Raw genomic sequence first — 20,571 nt, 5'->3', positions numbered from 1 at the left:
TTTTCCCAATTAAGGGGCAATTTAGCGTGGCCAATCCACCTATCCTGCACATCTTTTTGGGCTGTGGGGTGAAATCCACGCAGACACGGGGGGAATGTGTAAACTCCACACGGACAGTGACCCAGAGCCGGCATCGAACCCTAGTCCTCGGCACCGTGAGGCAGCAGTGCTAACCACTGAGCGACCGTGCCACCCATGGCAGCCCAAGAGTTACAGTAATTTTCACCAGTCCCTCCTTCATAAAGTTGGTAGCAGTTTGATCTTAGTCCACTAATGACATGTTGGTATGTTCCAATCCTGTTCAGTTGTGAGGCCTGCACTCTTTCTAAAATGACACAGCAGAGGTGGTGACCATCTGGCTCATCATGCTGGAGCTGGCTCCATGCAAGTACTAGCCACTTAGTTACTCCCCTGTTCTTTCCCCATAGGCCTGTAATTGTTTTCAAGTATATATCCTTTTCCCTTTTGGAAGCTACTACTGAATCGGTTTCCACCATCCTTTCAAGCAGACCCTTCCAGCTCATAACAGGCTGCATAAAAAAAAAAAACCTCATCTTCCCCTGGTTCTCCCAAGTGAACTATACCCCAACCAATCAGGGCAGCACAGTGGCACACTGCTACCTCACAGCGCCAGGGGCCGGTGTTCAATCCCGGCCCCAGGGCACTGACTGTGTGGAGTTTGCACGTTCTCCCAATGTCTGTTTGGGTTTCATCCAGCTGCTCCGGTTTCCTCCCACAGTCCAGAAAATGTGCAGGCGAGGTGGATTGGTCATGCAGAATTACCCTTTAGGGAAGGGCCGTAGGAATATGGCGGGGGATTGAGCCGAGCTAGGGTGGTTTTTCGAAGGGTCAGTGCAGACTCGATGGGCAGAATGGCCTCCTTCTGCACTGTAGGGATTCTATGATTCAATCATTTGCCAGTCCTGTATTTACTTCCTGGAAAAGTTGGCAGTGTTATACAATGGTGTCTCATCAGGAGTATCCAACTCCACAGGAAATTTGCTAGCATGCGCACACAGATCTCCTGTTAGGTTGCTCACATTGAGTCTGATGCTATGTTGTTTTATTTCAAGTAAGGCTCAATATAGTATGAGAATCAATGATTGACATTGACTGCACACATCAAATTGTGTTTCTAATGTAAAGTACTGTTTTGAAAAAATGTATTTGTATTAAGAGCTTTTTCAATAGAAAACAACATAATAATACACAACATATACTACCAGTTACGATACTGAAAGAATACAATCAGCAACCAACACATCCAATCCCCCCCTGCTGTGGAAACTGAAACAAAAACCTTCAACAACTGACGAAGACCAACTCCTTGAAAAAGGAAATTAATGGCTGCCATTTTAGGTAGAACCCGTCTACTGACCCCTTAATGGTGCACTTGACCTTCTCCAAATGTAAAAATTCAATGTCACCCAACCAGGCCGAGAACTTGTCTCTGGGCAATTAATGAGGCAAAGGTGCAGACACGTGCCTTCGCCGCTTGAACTGGATCAAACTAAGCCGAACACAGGAGGACATGATGTTGACCATACGAAGAGCCTCATCCAGAATAAGACCCAGTTTACCCTCCCATTTTATCATCACCTCACCTACTGGAGCAGACTCCGCTGGCACGATCTGACCATAAACACTAGTGATACTCCCCCCATCACATCTGGACAAAGATAATATCCTCTTCAACGGGGAGGATGGTGGTGCCAGGGAAAAAGAGGGAATAGCCTTCCGCAAAAAATCATGGATCTAGAAGAATCTGAACATATTGATTGCAGGGGATTGAAATTTTGACAACAGCTCTTCAAAACCTTCCCCCCCAACCTCTCCAGACCCTTCCCTCCCACATCTTGAATGTCAAGTCTAACCTCGCCGGCACAAAGAGATGATTATTATAGATAGGGGGTAACAACGACATGGAGCTCAATTTAAAATGCTGTCGGAACTGCCTCCAGACCCCCAGTGTACCACTGGACCCGAAGAAAATCTCACAGGAGAACGGAAGTAAAGCAGTCACCAAAGCACCCAAATGGAGCCCCTACAAGAATTTGTCTCCATTTCTCCCCAAATGGAACTCAGATCCCTAAGCCCCCCCAGCACCTTGTCAACGTTAGCAGCCCAATAATAAAATAACAAATTGGGCAAAGCCCACCCACCTGACTGTCTAGCCCTCTGGAGAAGCGCCTGATTGGTTCTTGGGATCTTGCCAGCCCAAATAAAGGAGGACACTAATTTGTTAATTTTAGCAAAAAAGATTTAGGGAGATAAACAGGAGACACTGAAAAAGAAACAAAACCTCGGGAGGACATTCATTTTAATAGTCTGGACCCTGCCCACCAAGGACAGAGGAAGGTTGTCTCACTTCTACAAGCCAGACTTGACCCCATTCACCAGACTAGCAAAATGTAATTTATGGAGCAAGGCCCAATCATGGGCCTCTCGGATTCCCAAATAACAAAAGCTAGACCTGGCAAGCAAAAAGGCAACATCCCCAGATCGGCTCCCCTCCCCCAGGTTAACCGGAGAGTATTCGCTCTTGTCCAAATTACACTTATACCCAGAGAAGGAGCCAAAATTCTTCAGTAGCTTCATTATCTCATCCATAGCAGAAACTGGATCCGTAATATAAAGAAGCAAATTATCTGCATACAAGGACACCCTATGCTCCCTCCCTCCCCAACTTAACACCTTCCATTTACTGGAGGATCTTAACGCAATGGCCAGTGGTTCAAATGCCAAAGCAAACAGAATGGACACCCCTGCCTCGTACCCCTACTCAATAGGAAATACCCTGACCGTCACACGCTTGTGCAGACGCTAGCAGTGAAGGCCCTATACAGCATGAATATAATGAAAGAATGAATGAATGCATATTTCAAGTTGTTTTTTAAAAGCATATATTTTTTTAAAAACACAATTCCTGTGAAAATATATGATACGTAAATGGAATATCTCTTAAAAAATTTTTATTTTTTTATTTTTTTTCTCTTAAGTATCCAATTCTTTTTTCCAATTAAAGGGCAATTTTGCTTGGGCAATTCCCCTACCCTACACATCTTTGGGTTGTGGGGGTGAAGCCCACGCAGACACGGCGAGAATGTGCAAACTCCACACGGACAGTGACCCAGGGCCGGGATTCAAACACGGGGCCTCAGCGCCGTAGTCCCAGTGCTAACCATTACGCCATGTGCTGTCCTTAATTGGAATATCTCTTGGGCAGATGTAATATTTATATTTCTGAAACTGTTAAGTGTATATGGAGGGAATGTTGCCTTAATCTTTGGTGTGCATCTGACCACATACCTGAGCGAAGACGGCAGCGGGGGCAGAGTAAACAATGCAGAAAGAGTGCATTGGAGAAAGGTAATCTTCATAAAGGGGTCTGACAGTGGGTGAGTATGATTGTGCATGCTTAGAGAAGGCAATCTGTAGTGGGTGGGACAGGAAGCAGCAAGTTAGAGCACAGTGTTTCCGTAGAAGATTGTTTGAATAGGGATGTTGGAGTTCCTCATAAGCATGCCATGTTCAAGTCTCCTTCTCTCTTTTGCCTTTCTCAGTCCCTCACTCAGTCTCAACCCCCTCCACCAACCTGTGGTATCATCCATTCTTACTCTCTCACCTATTTATGTGCCAGTTTCCCACGCCCCCTCTATCTTTCCCTCTGTCTCAGCACAGCTGCCACTGCAGTCATGGGCTGTAAGCACGAGGGGGGGGGGGGGGGGAAAGAGGGAGAGGGGGGAAGAGAGAGAGAGAGAGAGAGAGAGAGAGAGAGAGAGAGAGAGAGAGAGAGAGAGAGAGAGAGAACAACGAAGGAAGTGCCGGCAATTGAGAAAACTGATTTGAGAGGCTTCAGAGACAAGTATACAAAAACATAATCTAACGTGAATCCCAAAAGCAAAGACGCAATGAGAGGCAAGTAAAATTAAGTGTAATCACAATGTGACAAGCAAGCCAAATGGAAAAAGTGGAAAATATAGATTCAACAGAAAAGCATTTACATTGCCGATTTTGTGTTCAAGGCAAGCAATGGCAGTGATGCAGAACAGAACAATTTCAATCTCAGACACCCACTGTCAGCATCATGCACTTGTATAAAAAGTATAGCAGAGGCAGAACAAAGCTCCCTTCACACTACTCCAATATTGTGCCTCAGTCCTAACTTTACAAGATTGCACCACTTAGGCACTCTGTCTCTTCTTCCCCACACCCAACACACACACCAACCGTCCATCACTTTGTCTGATTGACACTGCCAATAAGCACTAAATTCGGGGCAGCTTCTTATGGCTGATGCACATGTCCAGCAACAACTATAATTTTACATTCATGTGGTTAAGCCAGACAATTGGATCAGTAGAAGAGGATTGCTGAGCTGCCACCTATGTATTTGTGATTCAGGCAGTCATTATAAGTTCCATGTTCTGCCTGGCTGACCAGTGGCACACTTGGGAGCTTTTAAATTTCCATGTGTGCATCAAGTATCTGCATCTGCTGTGCTTTATGTGAATGCAGTTTAAGATCGTCCATGAATTTTGCTGTGCCGAAGATCAATGTCAGGGAATCTTCTACATCGGGTCTTTCACGATTATTTCTGACTTCTTGTGAACTAGGCCTACCATTGAGACTACAGAAACATTTTGGTCAGCAGGTGTCTAAGATCCACAGAAACCTCACTCAAATCATGCCTCTGAAACTCTATACCCACCTGTGGGGTTTCTGTTTGTGCAATGTGAATTGCACACATTTCCTGCAGGGATACATCTCACTTACCCAAGTTCAGAAAGTTTAGGCACAGGTTGGCAGAGCCAAGATTTCTTGACCCCCAAGTGTACACAGTGGTATTGCAAGAGTATAACTAAATTAAATAGCGCAGCTCACTTATGTTTCCGTGCTTATTCAGTTGGACCTTACAATCCTTAGTTAAAGCAGTGTAATGCCACATAATTCACAAATTATTTGAAGTTGCGTTCCTTCAAGGCTACAAAATCTGAATATTAAGCACTGGCTGACTTAAATGTTTAATTGCTCTTCAGGCTGCAGGTTACACGATTGGCAAAGTCAGTCGGGCTCCTGCGAATTAAGCTATTTTCAATTGCTGGAGACCTCTACACGTTAAAAACTGCTGTTGTTTCTTTGTACTTGTTTTCGGAAAAAAGCTCACAGTAGTTTGTAGTCTGACACTTGTAGAGTGACCAAAAGGAAATGAGGCATACTGCTTTAAACTATTTTTATTCATTCATGGGATGCGGGCATCGCTGGTTTGGCCAGAATTTACTGCTCATCCTTCATTGCTCACAAGAAGGTGGTGGTGGTGAGCTGCCTTCTTGAACCGCTGCAGTCCATGGTACACCCACTGTGCTGTTAGGGAGGGTGTTCCAGGATTTTGACCCAGCGACAGTGAAGGAACGGATGATATATTTCCAAGTCAGGACGGTGAGTGGCTTGTAGGAGAGCCTCCAGGTGGTGGTGTTCCTATGTGTCTGCTGGCCTTGTCCTTCTAGATGGTAGAGCAGTTGTGAGTTTGGAAGGTGCTGTCTATGGAGCCTTGCTGAGTTGCTGCAGTGCATCGCGTAGATGGTACACACTGCTGCCACTGTTCGTCAGTGGTGGAGAGAGTGAATGTTTATGGATGGGGTGCCAATTAAGAGTGCTGCTGTGTCCTGAATGGTGTCGAGCTTCTGGAGTGTTGTTGGAGCTGCACTCATCCAGGCAAGTGCCTTGCAGATGGTGGACAAAGGAAGACAGGAGGCGAGTTACTCACCAGAGGATTCCCAGCCTCTGACTTGCTCTTGCAGCCACAGTATTGATATGGCTAGTCCAGTTCAGTTTCTGGTCAATGGTAACCCCCAGGATGTTGGGGTATTCAGCAATGGTAATGCCACTGGATGTCTTGGGGTGATGATTAGATTCTCTCTGCCTGGCACTTGTATGACACAAATGTTACTTTAATTACATTAAAAAAAGATACTTGTCCTTTTAGATTTTTCTGTGCTACACGCTATGCCTAAATACAAGACAGCTGCCCTGTTCAAAACCTTTGCCAAAGTTATTCATTGCCCAACCATGAGAAATATAAGGAATAAGCCCTGTAGAAATATACTTCACAGCAGTTGTGCTACAATTTTTCTTCCCATATCAGCAAGACTCCACATTCTGGCTGGTTACCTAGAGAACAATAATGCAATAGCACACTGCAATTTGTAATCAAAACTGTTTACTGGGGGTAGATTTAATTTGGAATTGCATAGTGCACTTATCCTCTCTACGCATCCGGAATTCCAATTCGATCACGACCAGCTTCTAGAATTAATTCAGGATGCTACCGAAACCAAAATGAAGGGGGGGGGACGGGGGGGGACGACGCATTGTAAAATAGTGCACTTTGTTTAGGTATCTACAAAGAAAGATTTTATGACAATCACAGATTTTCTGCCCCGCCCTACTTACCCATTCCATCTGGTTGCGTTTCTTCAGTTTTAGGTAGTTCATCGGAATTTGAATCTTTATGATGTTCCGAGGGGCCTTGGATTGTCTTTGCATCAGAAGCTGTCAGAATTAATTGGAAATAGTCAATACAGAAAGATAATCCTCGGTAGTACTCAATAGTTAAAATAAAATCAGTTCAACAGATTCTAAATGAACTCATCGGCTAGTTTTATGTTAATTCATTGATCTCATTTCACTGGTATCTTTCAGGAAGTCTGCCAATCTGATCAACTAGCATTGTTTTTCTGAATTCAGGTGACCTGTGTAGATTAGTAACATTAATGGTCTGGGATGAAAGGCTTACTTATGAAGAAAGGTTGAACAGGTTGAAGTTTAGTTTTAAGCTCCCCATTGGAGTTTTGACGAAGGAGAGATGATCTCATTGAAACAAAGATTCTGAGAAGACTTGATAGGGTAGACACTGGGAGGGTAGACACTGGGAGGATGTTTCCTTTTGTGCAGGAGATTAGAAGCAAGCAGCACAGTTCATAAAGAACGTCTCTCTTTTAAGACAGAGAGGAGGATCATTTATTTCTCCCAGTTGGTCTTTAGTGTGAGAAATTATCTTCCTCAGAAAGTAATGGAGGTTGAGTCATTGAATTTATTCAAGGCGGAGATAAGAGTTTTGATAGACAAACGAGTCAAGGGCGATTGCTGGTTGGGGGTTACTCATGTGGACGGTACTGACTGGACAACATTTATTGCCTATCTTTATCTGCCCCGAGCTGTTGGTGGTGGGCCTTGGACTGCTACAGTCCTTATGGATATGGTGCTCCCATAGTGTTATTAGGTAGGATGCGAGGATGTTTGTCAAAGCCAAGAGAGTATGCAATTTGGGAGAGGAATCTGGAAATGATGATGTTCTCACAGCATTGCTGCTCTAAATCTTCTCAGTGGCAGAGGTCACAGGAGAGCGAGGCGAGTTGCTGCAGTGCAGCATGGAGCCAATACATTGAATCTGACTGGACCAAAGACACTTCCCCAAGGAGCGGCAGTGGAAAGTGCCCCAGGGACCGCGACGGTTGTTAATAACAACCACAAGATTCCTGTATGTCAGATGTGACTCCAGGTACTGGTCTACTTTTATTCTCTCTCTTTTTATGCTGGCTTTAATGGATACCCACATCGCATTCCTTCCCATGCATTCATCTTCAGGAGAGAAAGCATTTTCTCCATAAACATTCAAGGATCAAGACACTATACGGTTTCATCCTGGACTATTCAAAGTCCTTTACACATGAGGACTACAAATATTAGTTATTCAAAATAATTAATTGCAAAAATAGGCACAGAACAAATACTGGAATGTACAGCAGCAGTATCAGCGCAGATTTATAGGATTTTGTCAGATTTGAACTTTTAAAATAAGGCCCAGAAAGTAATATAAACAACAGTATCAATATTAAGTCTCTCACCCCTTTCCTGGGCTCCATCACGCTTTTCATCAGTTATGTCCTTCTGCTGAGATGTCGAGTCCGCTTGAGGCGTGGCTTGTGGAAACTCAGTGCTTTCATTGTCAGAGAAACCCTCTGAGCTGAGGCAAACTTTCCGACTGCTGTCCAGCAGCGATTTTCCAAAGAACGCTTCCTGTCAGATATGGAAGGTTAAGAAAAAAATCTCTGCTAACCTACAAATAATACCGGAAAGTACAATTTCGAATTATGCACACTTATAAAAATACTTTTCATTATGTCGAACAGAATCTTCATTTTTACAAGCAGAGTGGAACACAGCACAACAAATGTAAATTACCTACCTTCGGTACCATCATCCTCATTTTTTGAAGGTAGTTCAAAATCCACATACAAATAAGTCCTTGTTGAAATGAGGTGGTAAAAATACCAGGACTGTGTACCGTTTACAAGTTTGGCACCACACAAGGCCATGAGTGTCACGTGACCTTTCCCCACTCCACTGCATATCTCAGTTCGCTTGAAAGAAGGTCGCAGCAGATTTAGAGAGTTGATAATCAGAAGGTTAAATACAAGACTTAAAATGAAGCTCCAAGTTTGCACCCTGTTAGATGGAGGAAGCTTTGTATATGGAGGCTGAAGTACAATAGGACGAGGAACACCAAACCAAAGAGAAGGTAATGTAACATTCTTCCTCATTGTTCAAACTCCACAGACAAATGTGTAAAAGTTGAATTGCAAACAAGAGATGACATTCTCGAAGGCTGAACATCGATACTGGCTTCGAACACAGCAGTGCCCACAGAGCACTATCACCTTCAGCTCTCTGATTAACAATTCATAGTTCATGTTGTCACATCACTAGGAGAATGACTTCACACTATTCCAGTTAGTCAACACCACATTCTGGATGACCCGGTTTGCTTGATATTGCTTTAATGTGTTGCTTTTGTTTCCTCTCTCGTTTCTCTAATTCCTTTTCTTATGGCAGTTATTTAGAATTCTGCCATTCATACCTTGTTTCTTTACGTGTTCCATTACCACTCCCTTTCATCTTACACCATGAAATCTTGTGTCAAATAACTTCTCCTGCTTAACACCTTAGGTTTGGCTTTTCTGTTTATTCCTTTTTATTCTTTTATCCACCCGCCCACTGTTCACTTGCTCAAAATCGATTACACTTTTAACTTTTCCCAGTTCCAATGAAAGGTCAGACCCGAAATGCTAACACACTTTCTCTCTCCACAGATTGCCTGACCTGCTGAATATTTCCAGCCTTTTCGGTTTTTATTTTGCTGCTTTAATTGGTTTAATGTTTTGTTACGGAATAAAGTAGGGCGGAATGGTCGTGGTATTTGGACCTCTTTACATCGTGTTGCAGCTGTGACCATAAATTAAGCAATACTTCCTTTCAAAGCAAGAGAAAATTGGAAGTTTCAAAAGAATCCCACTGCAGGCCAGCACAAGCAAAAACCCAAATGGAATGAGCTGCAACATTCCAGAGTAGCTCCTAATATTCATTGCAGATCCTGAGAAACATGCTATTTTTGGTTCAAATTTCAGACTTCGTCCTCTGACTTCTCTAGTTGCAGGGGAAAATAAGAAGTTTGATTTGCCACTACAACATGAAGATCATTAATCATAGCAGGTAGGTGGTGGTGGTGGGGGGGGAGGAGAGAGCGGGGGGGGGGGGGGGGGGCTTCTGCCACAAAAGGAAAACGTTCAAAGTCTGGAATGTACTAGAGCCACAAGCATTACCGTTAAACATGCTGGTACTTCGTTACTACCAGTTACCAATTTCCCTAGAGAATGTCTAAATTTACTTGGACAGCAACCTACTGGAGTGGCAATCCATATTCTTCTGGAGGGCATTAATGGGAGATAGCTGCAACAGTTTTACTGTATGCGTAACACTTGTCAATGATGTAACAAGGAGACAGGAGGAGTTAAAGTAGCTGCAACATTGCTTGCGGAAACATCTTAACCGTTGGTCGTTGTAAATAGTTTGCATTCTGAAAAATTCCTTGGGCTATTAAGACGCTTTTCCCAACAGTGTAATTTTTTTCCCCTGGAATACTGATCAATACCCTATGTCCCTAACTTCTTCAATTTATTTGCCAATTTCCACTTCCTAGTGTTAAGCCAGTTTTCAATTCAACTAGCTTTCATCGTTAACCTCAGATTTCCTTAAAAACTTGTACCAAGTGTAACTGAAAATCTAATTAAATTCACATTCAGATCAAAGTTATCCAAGCAATGTGCCAGCTGAAAATATGAAGAGCTCACACTTTTGCAATCTCACCCAGAGTATGACTAATATGTGCTCAGCAAATGTTGGATTCAACATATCATGGCAGAAAGAGCAAATTTCATGACTGCCTACAAACAATATTTATTTATTTCTAAGAAGGATGCCACTTCATGGGTTCTATATATTATGAGACTTGTCATAGGCTCCAGGCAAAGGTTTTGCATTAGTACTGATCAGCAGAAGCGTACAATACCTCTAGTCTCAGTTCAGCTTCATGTCAGTGAATTCTACCATTGATTTCTCCATAAGACTATTACCACAATTTGTACAAGATTCAACAGACCATCTTGCACATCCTCTATTGATTGCAAAAATGTCACTGCTTTGTCAAGCACTAGGCGTTGCTGCAGCTGACACGAGTGGGCCACGTATTGCCGTGCAGTGACAGTGCCGAGTATTTTTGTGTTGGAGATCAACTGCCCATTGTGTTTAATACGAAACCAGATGTTTGTCAAGGATATTTTATGGCTTAGAATTGAAAAGTAAGGGCGGCATGTGGCGCAGTGGATAGCACTGGGACTGCGGCGCTGAGGACCCGGGTTCGAATCCCGGCCCTGGGTAACTGTCCGTGTGGAGTTTGCACATTCTCCCCATGTCTGCGTGGGTCTCACCCCCACAACCCAAAGATGTGCAGGGTAGGTGGATTGGCCACACTAAATTGCCCGTTAATTGAAAAAAAAAAAAAAAATTGGGTACTCTAAATTTATAATTTTTTAAAAATTTAAAAAAAGAATTGAAAAGTATACACAAAATTCTGGCGGCAATCATAACTGGCTCTAATTCATTTCAACAGAACCTTTAACTGTGGCCATTTTTAATTAAAACGAACATTCTTCAGAGACCTGCAAACATCCAAAGAAAAAGTCAAATTTGTAATGAAACCCCGTTTGGTCTAATGGGCAACTGTTTATCTGCAAGTCAGAAACAATACTAATTATTTTGCCTTGGTATCTACATCCATTACTGCAATATTACTACAGCAGTAAAATGAAGCATTACTCTTGCTGCATCAGTCATGTGCAGCCTTCAACAGCACTCACAGTAGGACAAAACTGATAAACCTGAAGATTAAAGTTTCACATTTTTTGTACTGCTGTGGGATCAACATTGCAATGTGGCAATAAAAGTGGTCTTTGGTTGATTACTACAGTTAATAGCAATTGCCTGCGCCTCTTTAACTGACAATGCACTGTAAATACTGATCTACTACCTGCAACACTGGCCAACTAACCAGTCTGCTGCTCTGCTCAGCTGTTGTGTTAGGGTCGTGTTCACCAACCCAACCACCAGGTACTAAAACATTCAGAAGGATGACTCTGGGCTGATCAACTGAAAGTATACACCACCAGGAATTATTCGGTGACCCAGTTGATCAATGTAATCCTGAACAGAGGAATCTGGCATCACCCTATTTGACTTCATGACCATATGAGTCACATTTAATCTATCATGGGGATGCAATCTTTCCCCATACCCCTGAAGATCTTTTATATTAAAAAAGCATTACATTCAGATAATCCAGTTAACAGGAGTGAATCAAATCTTGAAACTTCTTCTGATCATGAAGGTGGTGGGCCCAGCTTATCTTAACATGATGACTGCCATCCAGGATCTGTGCTGTCAAATCTGTGCTGTCAAAAGTCTAGGCAAATTGCATCCCCATAAAATTTCCCTGTGTGGATACAGCACATAGGCCCAGCTTTACATGATGATACGGAACAGATCTCAATTGCATTTATGCTGAACAATTTGGCATGTTTGATTATTTCACCTGGAGCTATGCTGAGACAAGCTGGAACTCAAGGTCTCTTTCTGCCATGTTTTATGGAAAGCCACATGGACTTGAAGGAATTTCCTTCCAGTGAAATATACTCTCATAATTAATGTTGCTGTTGAGCAGACAGGGAAGGATCAAAGGCACAATGTGTAAAGAGAGAGCAAGAGAGAGAAAAACAGGACAAATTCAGGGATGAGTCAGATATCAATTCAGTGATATAGACCCGGACTGACAAAACATGACAAAGATTATAGAAAATGATGTTCCAAGTCCAAATGCTGGCTTTGCAAAACTTGTATTTCACAAAAAGTAAAAGTCTGACTTATAAAGAAAAAGTTGCAATACAAGTCATAAAATTAACATGTCATGACCACAAAATATTCTTCCATAAGCACCATGCAATACAATTGCATAGAACCTTCTCAAAAATAAGTTCATGCAAAGACTACTTTACTAAATATAAAATCTAGCTAATGTTTTTCCAGTTACAAAACCAATACTCAGAAGTATTCCGACCCAGTGGTTTTCCGGTTTCGGTGGTGAAAACCTGTATATGGAAGTTGAAATAATTAAAAGAAAAATGATGTACCCTGTTTTTCCTACAAGAGAACCAATGTTAAATTAGCTTCAGTGTCATCAATGCACAAAACCCAAGAGAAAACAGTTACACTGCTTCCGGTTTAAAGGACTTCCCTGATTTTATCTTAAATAGTTATCCAGCAACTGACCAAGTGAAAAAAACAGTCTTTTACACCAGCAGAGTAATGAATTTCATCATTCGAGTTTGAGGTGGAGGATCCAGAGGTGACGAAAGCACCATTCTTTAACCAACCTTATTTACTGGTCCCAACCTCATCCACTCTTTGTTGCTTCTTCGTCATTCACATGAACACTTCCATTTGAATTACTCCAAACAAGGTGCCTGGAGAGTTTCTTCAAGAACCTCTACAGCCATTTTAAAAACCAAAAGGCAAAATAGTGTGCTAAACCCAGCAGATTAGCAGAACTGCTAACTCCCCTGCCCATTAAGTTTTGGAATCCAACCATGTCCAGAATCACTATAGGTAGAAATTTAAGGAGACATTTTCATTTTTTTTTAGTTGGAGGAGGAGGAGGAAGAAAAACATGAAAAGATCCCCATTTGAATTACAGCTCATCTTTAAAAAAAAAAAATTTAGATTAATTTTTTCCAATTAAGGGGCAATTTAGCGTGGTCAATCCACCTACCCTGCACATCTTTGGGTTGTGGGAGTGAAACCCACGCAAACACGGGGAGAATGTGCAAACTCCACGCGGACAGTGACCCGGGGCTGGGATCGCACCCGGGTCCTCGGCTCCGTGAGGCAGCAGTGCTAACCACTGCGTCACCGTGCTGCCCAATTACAGGTTATCTAACCCATTGTCTAACCAAAGGGTGGTGGAATCCAAACGCATTATAACCTGGTTAAATTAATATACTCCTGTTGTAATCTGATGGTTAAAGTTATGGCTGCTGGAACGAGCTTGTGTTTTTTGTGCGATTTGTCCAGCTTCAATTTTTTTAAAAAACAATGTTTTGCACAATCCTATGTTCAAACTCACTAATGTTGGGTGATATAAACAACACTTCACTGATAATCTTTCTATTCACCACTCTGTATATTAACAATTAACATTTTCCAGAAGAGTAAAATGTTGATACAAATTTGTGCTAAAGTTAAGATGCTTTAACAAGCAACACGATACAGAAGTTGCAACAATCAGCGGATATGTCTGCAAACAGCTCCAAAACGATGCACAAATTAAAACCCAAATGCTCATTAAATACAAAAATATCTCTCATGTCGAGTAAACCACAACAAATTATTGAAATGCTGTTTGTGGGATCTTGCTGCACAGAAAAGAGCAATTGCAGTTGGTATCACGATATTTCAGTTATTCATTATATGTGAAGTGCTTGGAGATATTTGACATACATGATAAGGTGAAAACCATGTTGACACTTAGTAGCCTCGGACTACAGAGAAAGAGGAAGCTTTGAAAATTACACATCAGTTATGAAATTAGGCAATAATGAACAAAAAGTCATGCAAACGTTGGGACAAAAGACAATTCAACTGCATTTCTCATATCAGTGGTTAATAGACTAGGGCGATGGAGCTGTGCTGTGGGCCTGGCAGAATTATAGTACTGTCTTTTTTTGAGCTCAGTACATTCCATGGAATCTGTGGGGCTACAGCAAGGAAGACACCTTTCACTCTTCCACATGAATGTAAAACAGCAACCTTGACACTGACCCCGAAGTGTAATATAAAATTTGCGCCATCTTCAAAAGGTTTAGAGTAATTTGCCATTTCATTCCAAGACCATAAAGCAATCCCCCACTCACTTCAGAATTTGCAACAATTAAAATAACACTCAGATTTTAAAAAGTGTTAAGAGTCTGAGTGCCATGGCAACTCAATTTTCTTCGCTGTGATATGGTCGGTCTAATTTTTGCAGTTTCTTTATTTCTGCACGCAGCTCGTTAAACCCCGCTTTGCGACAATGCGAATGGCCAGACACACCTTGCTGCAATGCGACTGGCCAAGGCCCCCTCTGATGCAACGCGATCGGCCAGACGCACCTTGCTGCAATGCGACTGGCCAAGGCCCTCTCTGATGCAATGCGTTCGGCCAGACGCACCTTGCTGCAATGCGACTGGCCAAGGTCCTTCGGCTGCAATGCGACCCTGCCGGGTACCCTTCTGCTGCAATGCGACCCTGCCAGGTACCCGCTTTCTGCATTGCAACCCAGCCAGGTACCCGCTTTCTGCAATGCGACCCTGCCAGGTACCCGCTTTCTGCATTGCAACCCAGCCAGGTACCCTTTTGCTGCAATGCAACCCTGCCAAGTACCCGCTTTCTGCAATGCGCCCCTGCCAGGTACACACTTTCTGCAATGTGACCCTGCCAGGTACCCGCTTCTCTGCAATGCAACCCAGCCAGGTACCCGCTTTCTGCAATGCAACCCAGCCAGGTACCCACTTTCTGCAATGCGACCCTGCCAGGTACCTGCTTTCTGCAATGCGATCCTGCCAGGTACCCTCTTCTGCAATGCAGCACTGCCAGGTACACTCTTCTGCAACGCAGCACTGCCAGGTACCTTTTGCTGCAATGCGATCCTGCCAGGTACCCTCTTGCTGCAATGCGACCCTGCCAGATACCCTCTTGCTGCAATGCAGCCCTGCCAGGTACCCGCTTTCTGCAATGCGATCCTGCCAGGTACCCTCTTCTGCAACGCAGCACTGCCAGGTACCCTCTTCTGCAACGCAGCACTGCCAGGTACCTTTTGCTGCAATGCGATCCTGCCAGGTACCCTCTTGCTGCAATGCGACCCTGCAAGGTACCCTCTTGCTGCAATGCAACCCTGCCAGGTACCCTCTTGCTGTAATGCAACCCTGCCAGGTACCCTCTTGCTGTAATGCAACCCTGCCAGGTACCCTCTTGCTGTAATGCAACCCTGCCAGGTACCCTCTTGCTGTAATGCAATGCAACCCTGCCAGGTACCCTCTTGCTGTAATGCAATGCAATCCTGCCAGGTACCCTCTTCCTGCAATGCGACCCTGCCAGGTACCCTCTGTTGAAACATGACTGGCAAATGGCCATTCTGCTGCCCCTTTTGCGACAATGAAACTGGTTAGATCTGTTGCTGCAATATGACAGGCCAGAATTTTTGGAAGGAAAAAGGTTTTGTGAAATACGATTGGTTATTTTCTTCTTTCATTCATTTCCAATAAGAACGGGGGAAAACAGGTGTAACGAAGAAAATCGATCGACAGTCACAAAACGACAGATATGCTCATTATTGCTATTACATGTACGGATTGAAAATTGAGGCGAAAAAGGCCCTCAAAAGGCACTTGGGTAAAAGCTGAAATTGGAAGTTAACATTTTTACTTGAGTATCTGGGCATTTACAATACCAATCACAGCAATGTTATAGCTTCAGTAAAAGATCTGGAAATGAACTAGAAAAAGAACTGCAGGCTACTTCTCATTAATCTGAAAGTAGTTATCTTCTCAGGTGATCATCTTGCATAATGGAGACACAAGGCATAGACATTTGCTTCCAGCCTAATATTACCCAACATGGGTTAAAGCTCTCACGTAAAAGTAAAATCATATGCATTATAGAAGTTACTTTAACTAATCTCAAGCTCCAAACAACATCATTATCAGTTAGCTTTCTAATTATTCCCACATTTTAATTACGTTATAAAGAAATAGAGATAATTTTTTATGCAGACGCTTCTGTAACGCTTTCCGATCCATGAAAGTGAACGTCAAATATACCACTCAATAAATTCTGTCCCGCAGAATACCAGGGCTCCAAAGCACATTTAGATAACCTGCAGCAGTAGGAAACATACTCTACCACTCAAATATTTGAAATCCAATTCTCATAATCTAACTTAAGATAACTAGCTGCACGCTTTATCAACAACATTTTTTAAAAACTGCAGTGCAGTGCCACAAAATGGGAGGACAGATCCTGCAAGCAGCAAGTTCTTGGTTGCAACTACAGCATTGTGAGGAAGCGGAGGTCAACGGTCAAGTGCATCTTCACAGAAATGAAGAATTATGGGAAAGTCTTGTCATGTGCCTGTACACCTCCACTTGATGGTCTGGCTAGGATTATAGCTTAGCTGCCTGCATGACATAGTATGCTCGAAATATACCAATTGCTCTGGAGCTTTGAAAAACCAAATCAACAGTTTGTGGAGAAAGATCACTAGCAATAGAAGCAAACAATATTGTCAACACTGAGCACTTAACCCCTTCACACCCCTCGTTTTGCATCTTGAATGCTTTCAATCAACTACCTACAAACGTTTGATTATGATACAGATAACAAAAAACATGCAACTGTATTTTCTGATCAGGTAGTTTAGTTAACCTGGTTTCCTTTTGATCTAGAAACGTGGCACTCAAGGGACCAAACATGTTCATTTTTGCAAGAATAAATCATTTAACTACAAACATGGCATTCCAGACCTTCATCAAGACATGTTCCTCTGATAAATGTTATCAGAATTGTACTATCACCTGTGTGCACAGCAGAATGCCAGTACCTGCAGGTATGCTGGAAAGGAATCCTCCAACTTGCTTTTCTTTCGACGTTGCCGTTTCTTTGCCTTCTCGCCTCCATCTGCTCCTATCACAGGTATTTCACTGGAACCCTCGGCTGGAAGCTCAATCTGAGTACCTACAAGAATCAAGGAAATTGGGATTGTTCATGGAATCATTTTCAACAATGTATACCATAAGATTATGATTAGGCATTGATCACCTGCCTGTGCAAAGGCGATGCATCAAGAGCAAAAGGGTTATCACTAAAGAATTCTAGATTAATGACAGTCCTTGGTGATAATAGTTCAGCTCCCCCGCAGTTTTGATTGCAACTGAAGGCAGTTGTAATATCAGTACTCTATGTTTAAACAAAAAAAACTCTCAAATTGCTAAATTAAAAAATATATTTTTGCCAATATTTACGTTGCCTTGTCATGGCTCAATCAGAACATGGAGAACATTGGAGGTGTACGCATGGCCATATCAATTGCAGTGGCAGCTTATTCATTTGGCAACACTTCCAAACCAGTCAAGAAATAGGTTCAAGGATTTGGGTACTTAATCTGAGCTGATGAGTCAGTGCAGCACTGGGGAGCATGGATATACAGTCTTGAGGCAAAGAGTCAAAAAGTACTTATTTTTGTGGATAGTCATCGCCCTGCAAGACACATCAAATAGATCAAAGCAGGACATCCAGAAGTTTGGGCAAGGTTAGGCCACAAGTGGAGTACTGTACACAGTTCTGGCCGCCACAGTTTCGGAAGGATGTGATTGTACTGGAGAGGGTGCAGAGGAGATTTACCAGGATGCTACCTGGGCTGGAGGGTCTGAGCTACAAGGAAAGGTTGAATAGGTTGGGGCTGTTTTCCTGTTGGAGCAGCAAAGGTTGAGGGGGAGCCCGATAGAGGTGTATAAGATTATGAGGGGCATAGATAGGGCAGATAAGAATTTTTCCATTAGTAGAGGGGTCAATAACTAGGGGACATAGATTTAAGGCAAGAGGTAGAAAGCCAAGAGGGGAGTTGAGGAGGAACCTTTCCACCTAGAACCATAGAATCCCAACAGTGCAGAAGGAGGCTATTTGGTCCATCAAGTCAGCACCGACCCTTGAAAAGAGCACCCTACCTAGGCCTACTCTCCCACCCTATTTCGACAACCCACTAACCGCACCTAACATTTTGGACACTAAGGGGCAATTTAGCATGGCCAATCCACCTAATCTGCATCTTTGGACTGTGGGAGAAACCTGGAGCACCTGGAGGAAACCCACGCAGACATGGGAGGAAGTGCAACTCCACACAGTTACCCAAGACCAGAATTGAACCAGGGTCACTGGTGCTGTGATGCAGCAGTACTAACCACTGTGCCGAGGGTGGTGGGAACCTGGAACTCATTGCCTGAAAGGGTGGTTGAGTGAGAAACTTTCGTAGAATTTAAGAAGCATTCAGATATTCACTTGCGCTGTCTGTCATAACCTCGGAGACTGGGTCAAACCACTGGAAAATGGGATTCACGTGGTTAGGTCTTTGTTGACTGGGATGAACATGATGGGCTGTGAACACTGTGGGCCGAATGGTCTCCTTCTGTGCCGTAAACATCTATGAATCTAGATTCTGAGATAGGGGACATTTCTCGTTATAGAAACACTGCACAACTTCAGCACAAATACAACCCAGAATAAAATTTTAAACAAACGTTCTCTCCATCATGAAGATTGCTTTTTTCCATCTTGGCAACATTTGCCACTCTCACCCTGCTGAAATTGGTGCTTATCCAAGTTAAGTACTTGTATTGTAGATTGCTCTTAGTCCTTTTCCATAGCAAACCCAAATCTTACAACAATGTGATCACTGTTCCCTAAATGTTCCCCGACTGATACTATATCCACTCGACCCACCTCATTTTCCAGAACCAAATCCAGCAATGCCTTCTTACTCTTTGGGCTGAAAACATATCTATCAAGAAAATTGTTCGGAACACATTTCAGAAATTTTTGATGGAAGCATTTATATTTCAGGATAATAACATTTTAAAAATGCAACGTTTATTAGAAATTAAATAATTATTATAGATTATGGGGAATGGGAGTGTGCAGCCATTAATAGATTAAAGGGTTTAATTTCATAGCATTGAATAGCGATATTTTAAAGTTTTGCTTTCCCCTCAAGGTCACGGTTGAATTGGAATATGAATTAGAGGAAGAAAGCTCAATGGGGATGGGGGCTCCGACAACAATAGGAAACATGGCAAAGAGCAAATAAGGGCTGTGTGGGAGTAAAGATCAGGAAGAATGAAGAGGGTCAATTTGGAGCAGGGAAGAGGTAGAAGTGGAGAGTCAGGCAAATCAGGGGAAACTAATAGCAGTCTATCAGTTCAGAAAAGCTTCTACCCTTAAAAGATAAAATAAACTAGCATACATCTGACATTATGACATCTGAAATCTGCACATTGACAGAACAGGAAAAATTAAATTTTGAGATCAGAATAATTTAATGAGAACTTTTATGTTACAAAGGGAGCAAAGCAGTTTTGACCTCAGACTGGTCATTTGAAGAAATGCTCTACATTCTTGGTTGTTCAGAATTTTACAAACGTGCTAGGACTTAATGCCCAAATAAATGTAAACTCACCTTCTTCTTTGTTGCTCTCAGTATTTGGATATTCAGTGGACATCCCAGGCTGTGCTAAAGAAGCTTTATTTATATTTTTTGTCCGCGATTGTCTCTGCCGGACCATAAATCCACCAATTCCTGAAAAACGTTAAAAGTGCATTTGTCCGTTATTATTTAGAAGCATTACTTTTTCACAGAATGGTTACAGCCCAGGTGGGTCATTTGGCCTGTCCTGTGTCTGTTGGCCTCTGGAGGAACAATCCACCGAGTGTCATTCCCTTGCCTTCTCCCGTAGCCCTGCCCATTCTTCCATTTCAGATAATAATCCAATGCTCTCTTGAATGCCTCGATTAAACCTGCCCTTCTCAGGCACTGCATTCCAGATCCTAATCATATCACCATTGCTTCTTTTGCCAATTAGCATCATCAGCATTACCCTCATTAACCCGGTTACCTCTTCAAAAAACTCCAGCAAGTTAAAGACAATTTGTTCTCAACAAATCCATGCTGGCTTTCCTTAATGAACCCACATTTTCCCAAGTGACTATTAATTTGGTCCAAAATTATTATCTCTGGAGGTTTCCCCACCACAGAGATTAAACTGACTGGCCTAGTTACTGGGCTTATCTTTACACACTTTTTTGTACAAGGGGGTAGTGTTTGCAATTCTCCAGGCCTCTGGCACCACCCGAGTTTAAGGAAGAATGGAAAATTATGGCCAGTGCCTCCGCAATTTACACTCTCAATTCTCTCAGTATCCTTGGATGTCTCACATCCGGTCCTGGTGCCATATCAACTTTAAATACAGGCAACCTATCCAATGCCTCCTGCTCATCAATTTTAAACCCTTCTATGCTGAATTGTCCCCTCTTTCACCA

General features: G+C 42.8%; 1 protein-coding gene across 21 annotated transcripts in view; it reads right to left on the bottom strand.

The window, feature by feature from the left end:
* Positions 1-20,571, bottom strand: part of kmt2d (lysine (K)-specific methyltransferase 2D) — a 306,604-nt gene that overhangs the window by 143,401 nt on the left and 142,632 nt on the right. For all 21 annotated transcript variants that reach the window (XM_072493795.1, XM_072493792.1, XM_072493808.1 and 18 more), the window contains 4 exons: positions 19,712-19,831; positions 17,084-17,217; positions 7,908-8,079; positions 6,454-6,552 (listed from right to left, as the gene is read on the bottom strand). In XM_072493795.1, coding sequence (XP_072349896.1) covers positions 6,454-6,552; positions 7,908-8,079; positions 17,084-17,217; positions 19,712-19,831 — 525 coding nt within the window. The remainder of the gene's footprint in view (positions 1-6,453; positions 6,553-7,907; positions 8,080-17,083; positions 17,218-19,711; positions 19,832-20,571) is intronic.

The sequence above is a fragment of the Scyliorhinus torazame genome, chromosome X, assembly GCF_047496885.1.
Source record: "Scyliorhinus torazame isolate Kashiwa2021f chromosome X, sScyTor2.1, whole genome shotgun sequence".
NCBI lineage: Eukaryota > Metazoa > Chordata > Chondrichthyes > Carcharhiniformes > Scyliorhinidae > Scyliorhinus > Scyliorhinus torazame.
The sequence above is the reverse complement of the archived record's forward strand: the minus strand, read 5'-3'. Positions and strand labels throughout refer to the sequence as shown.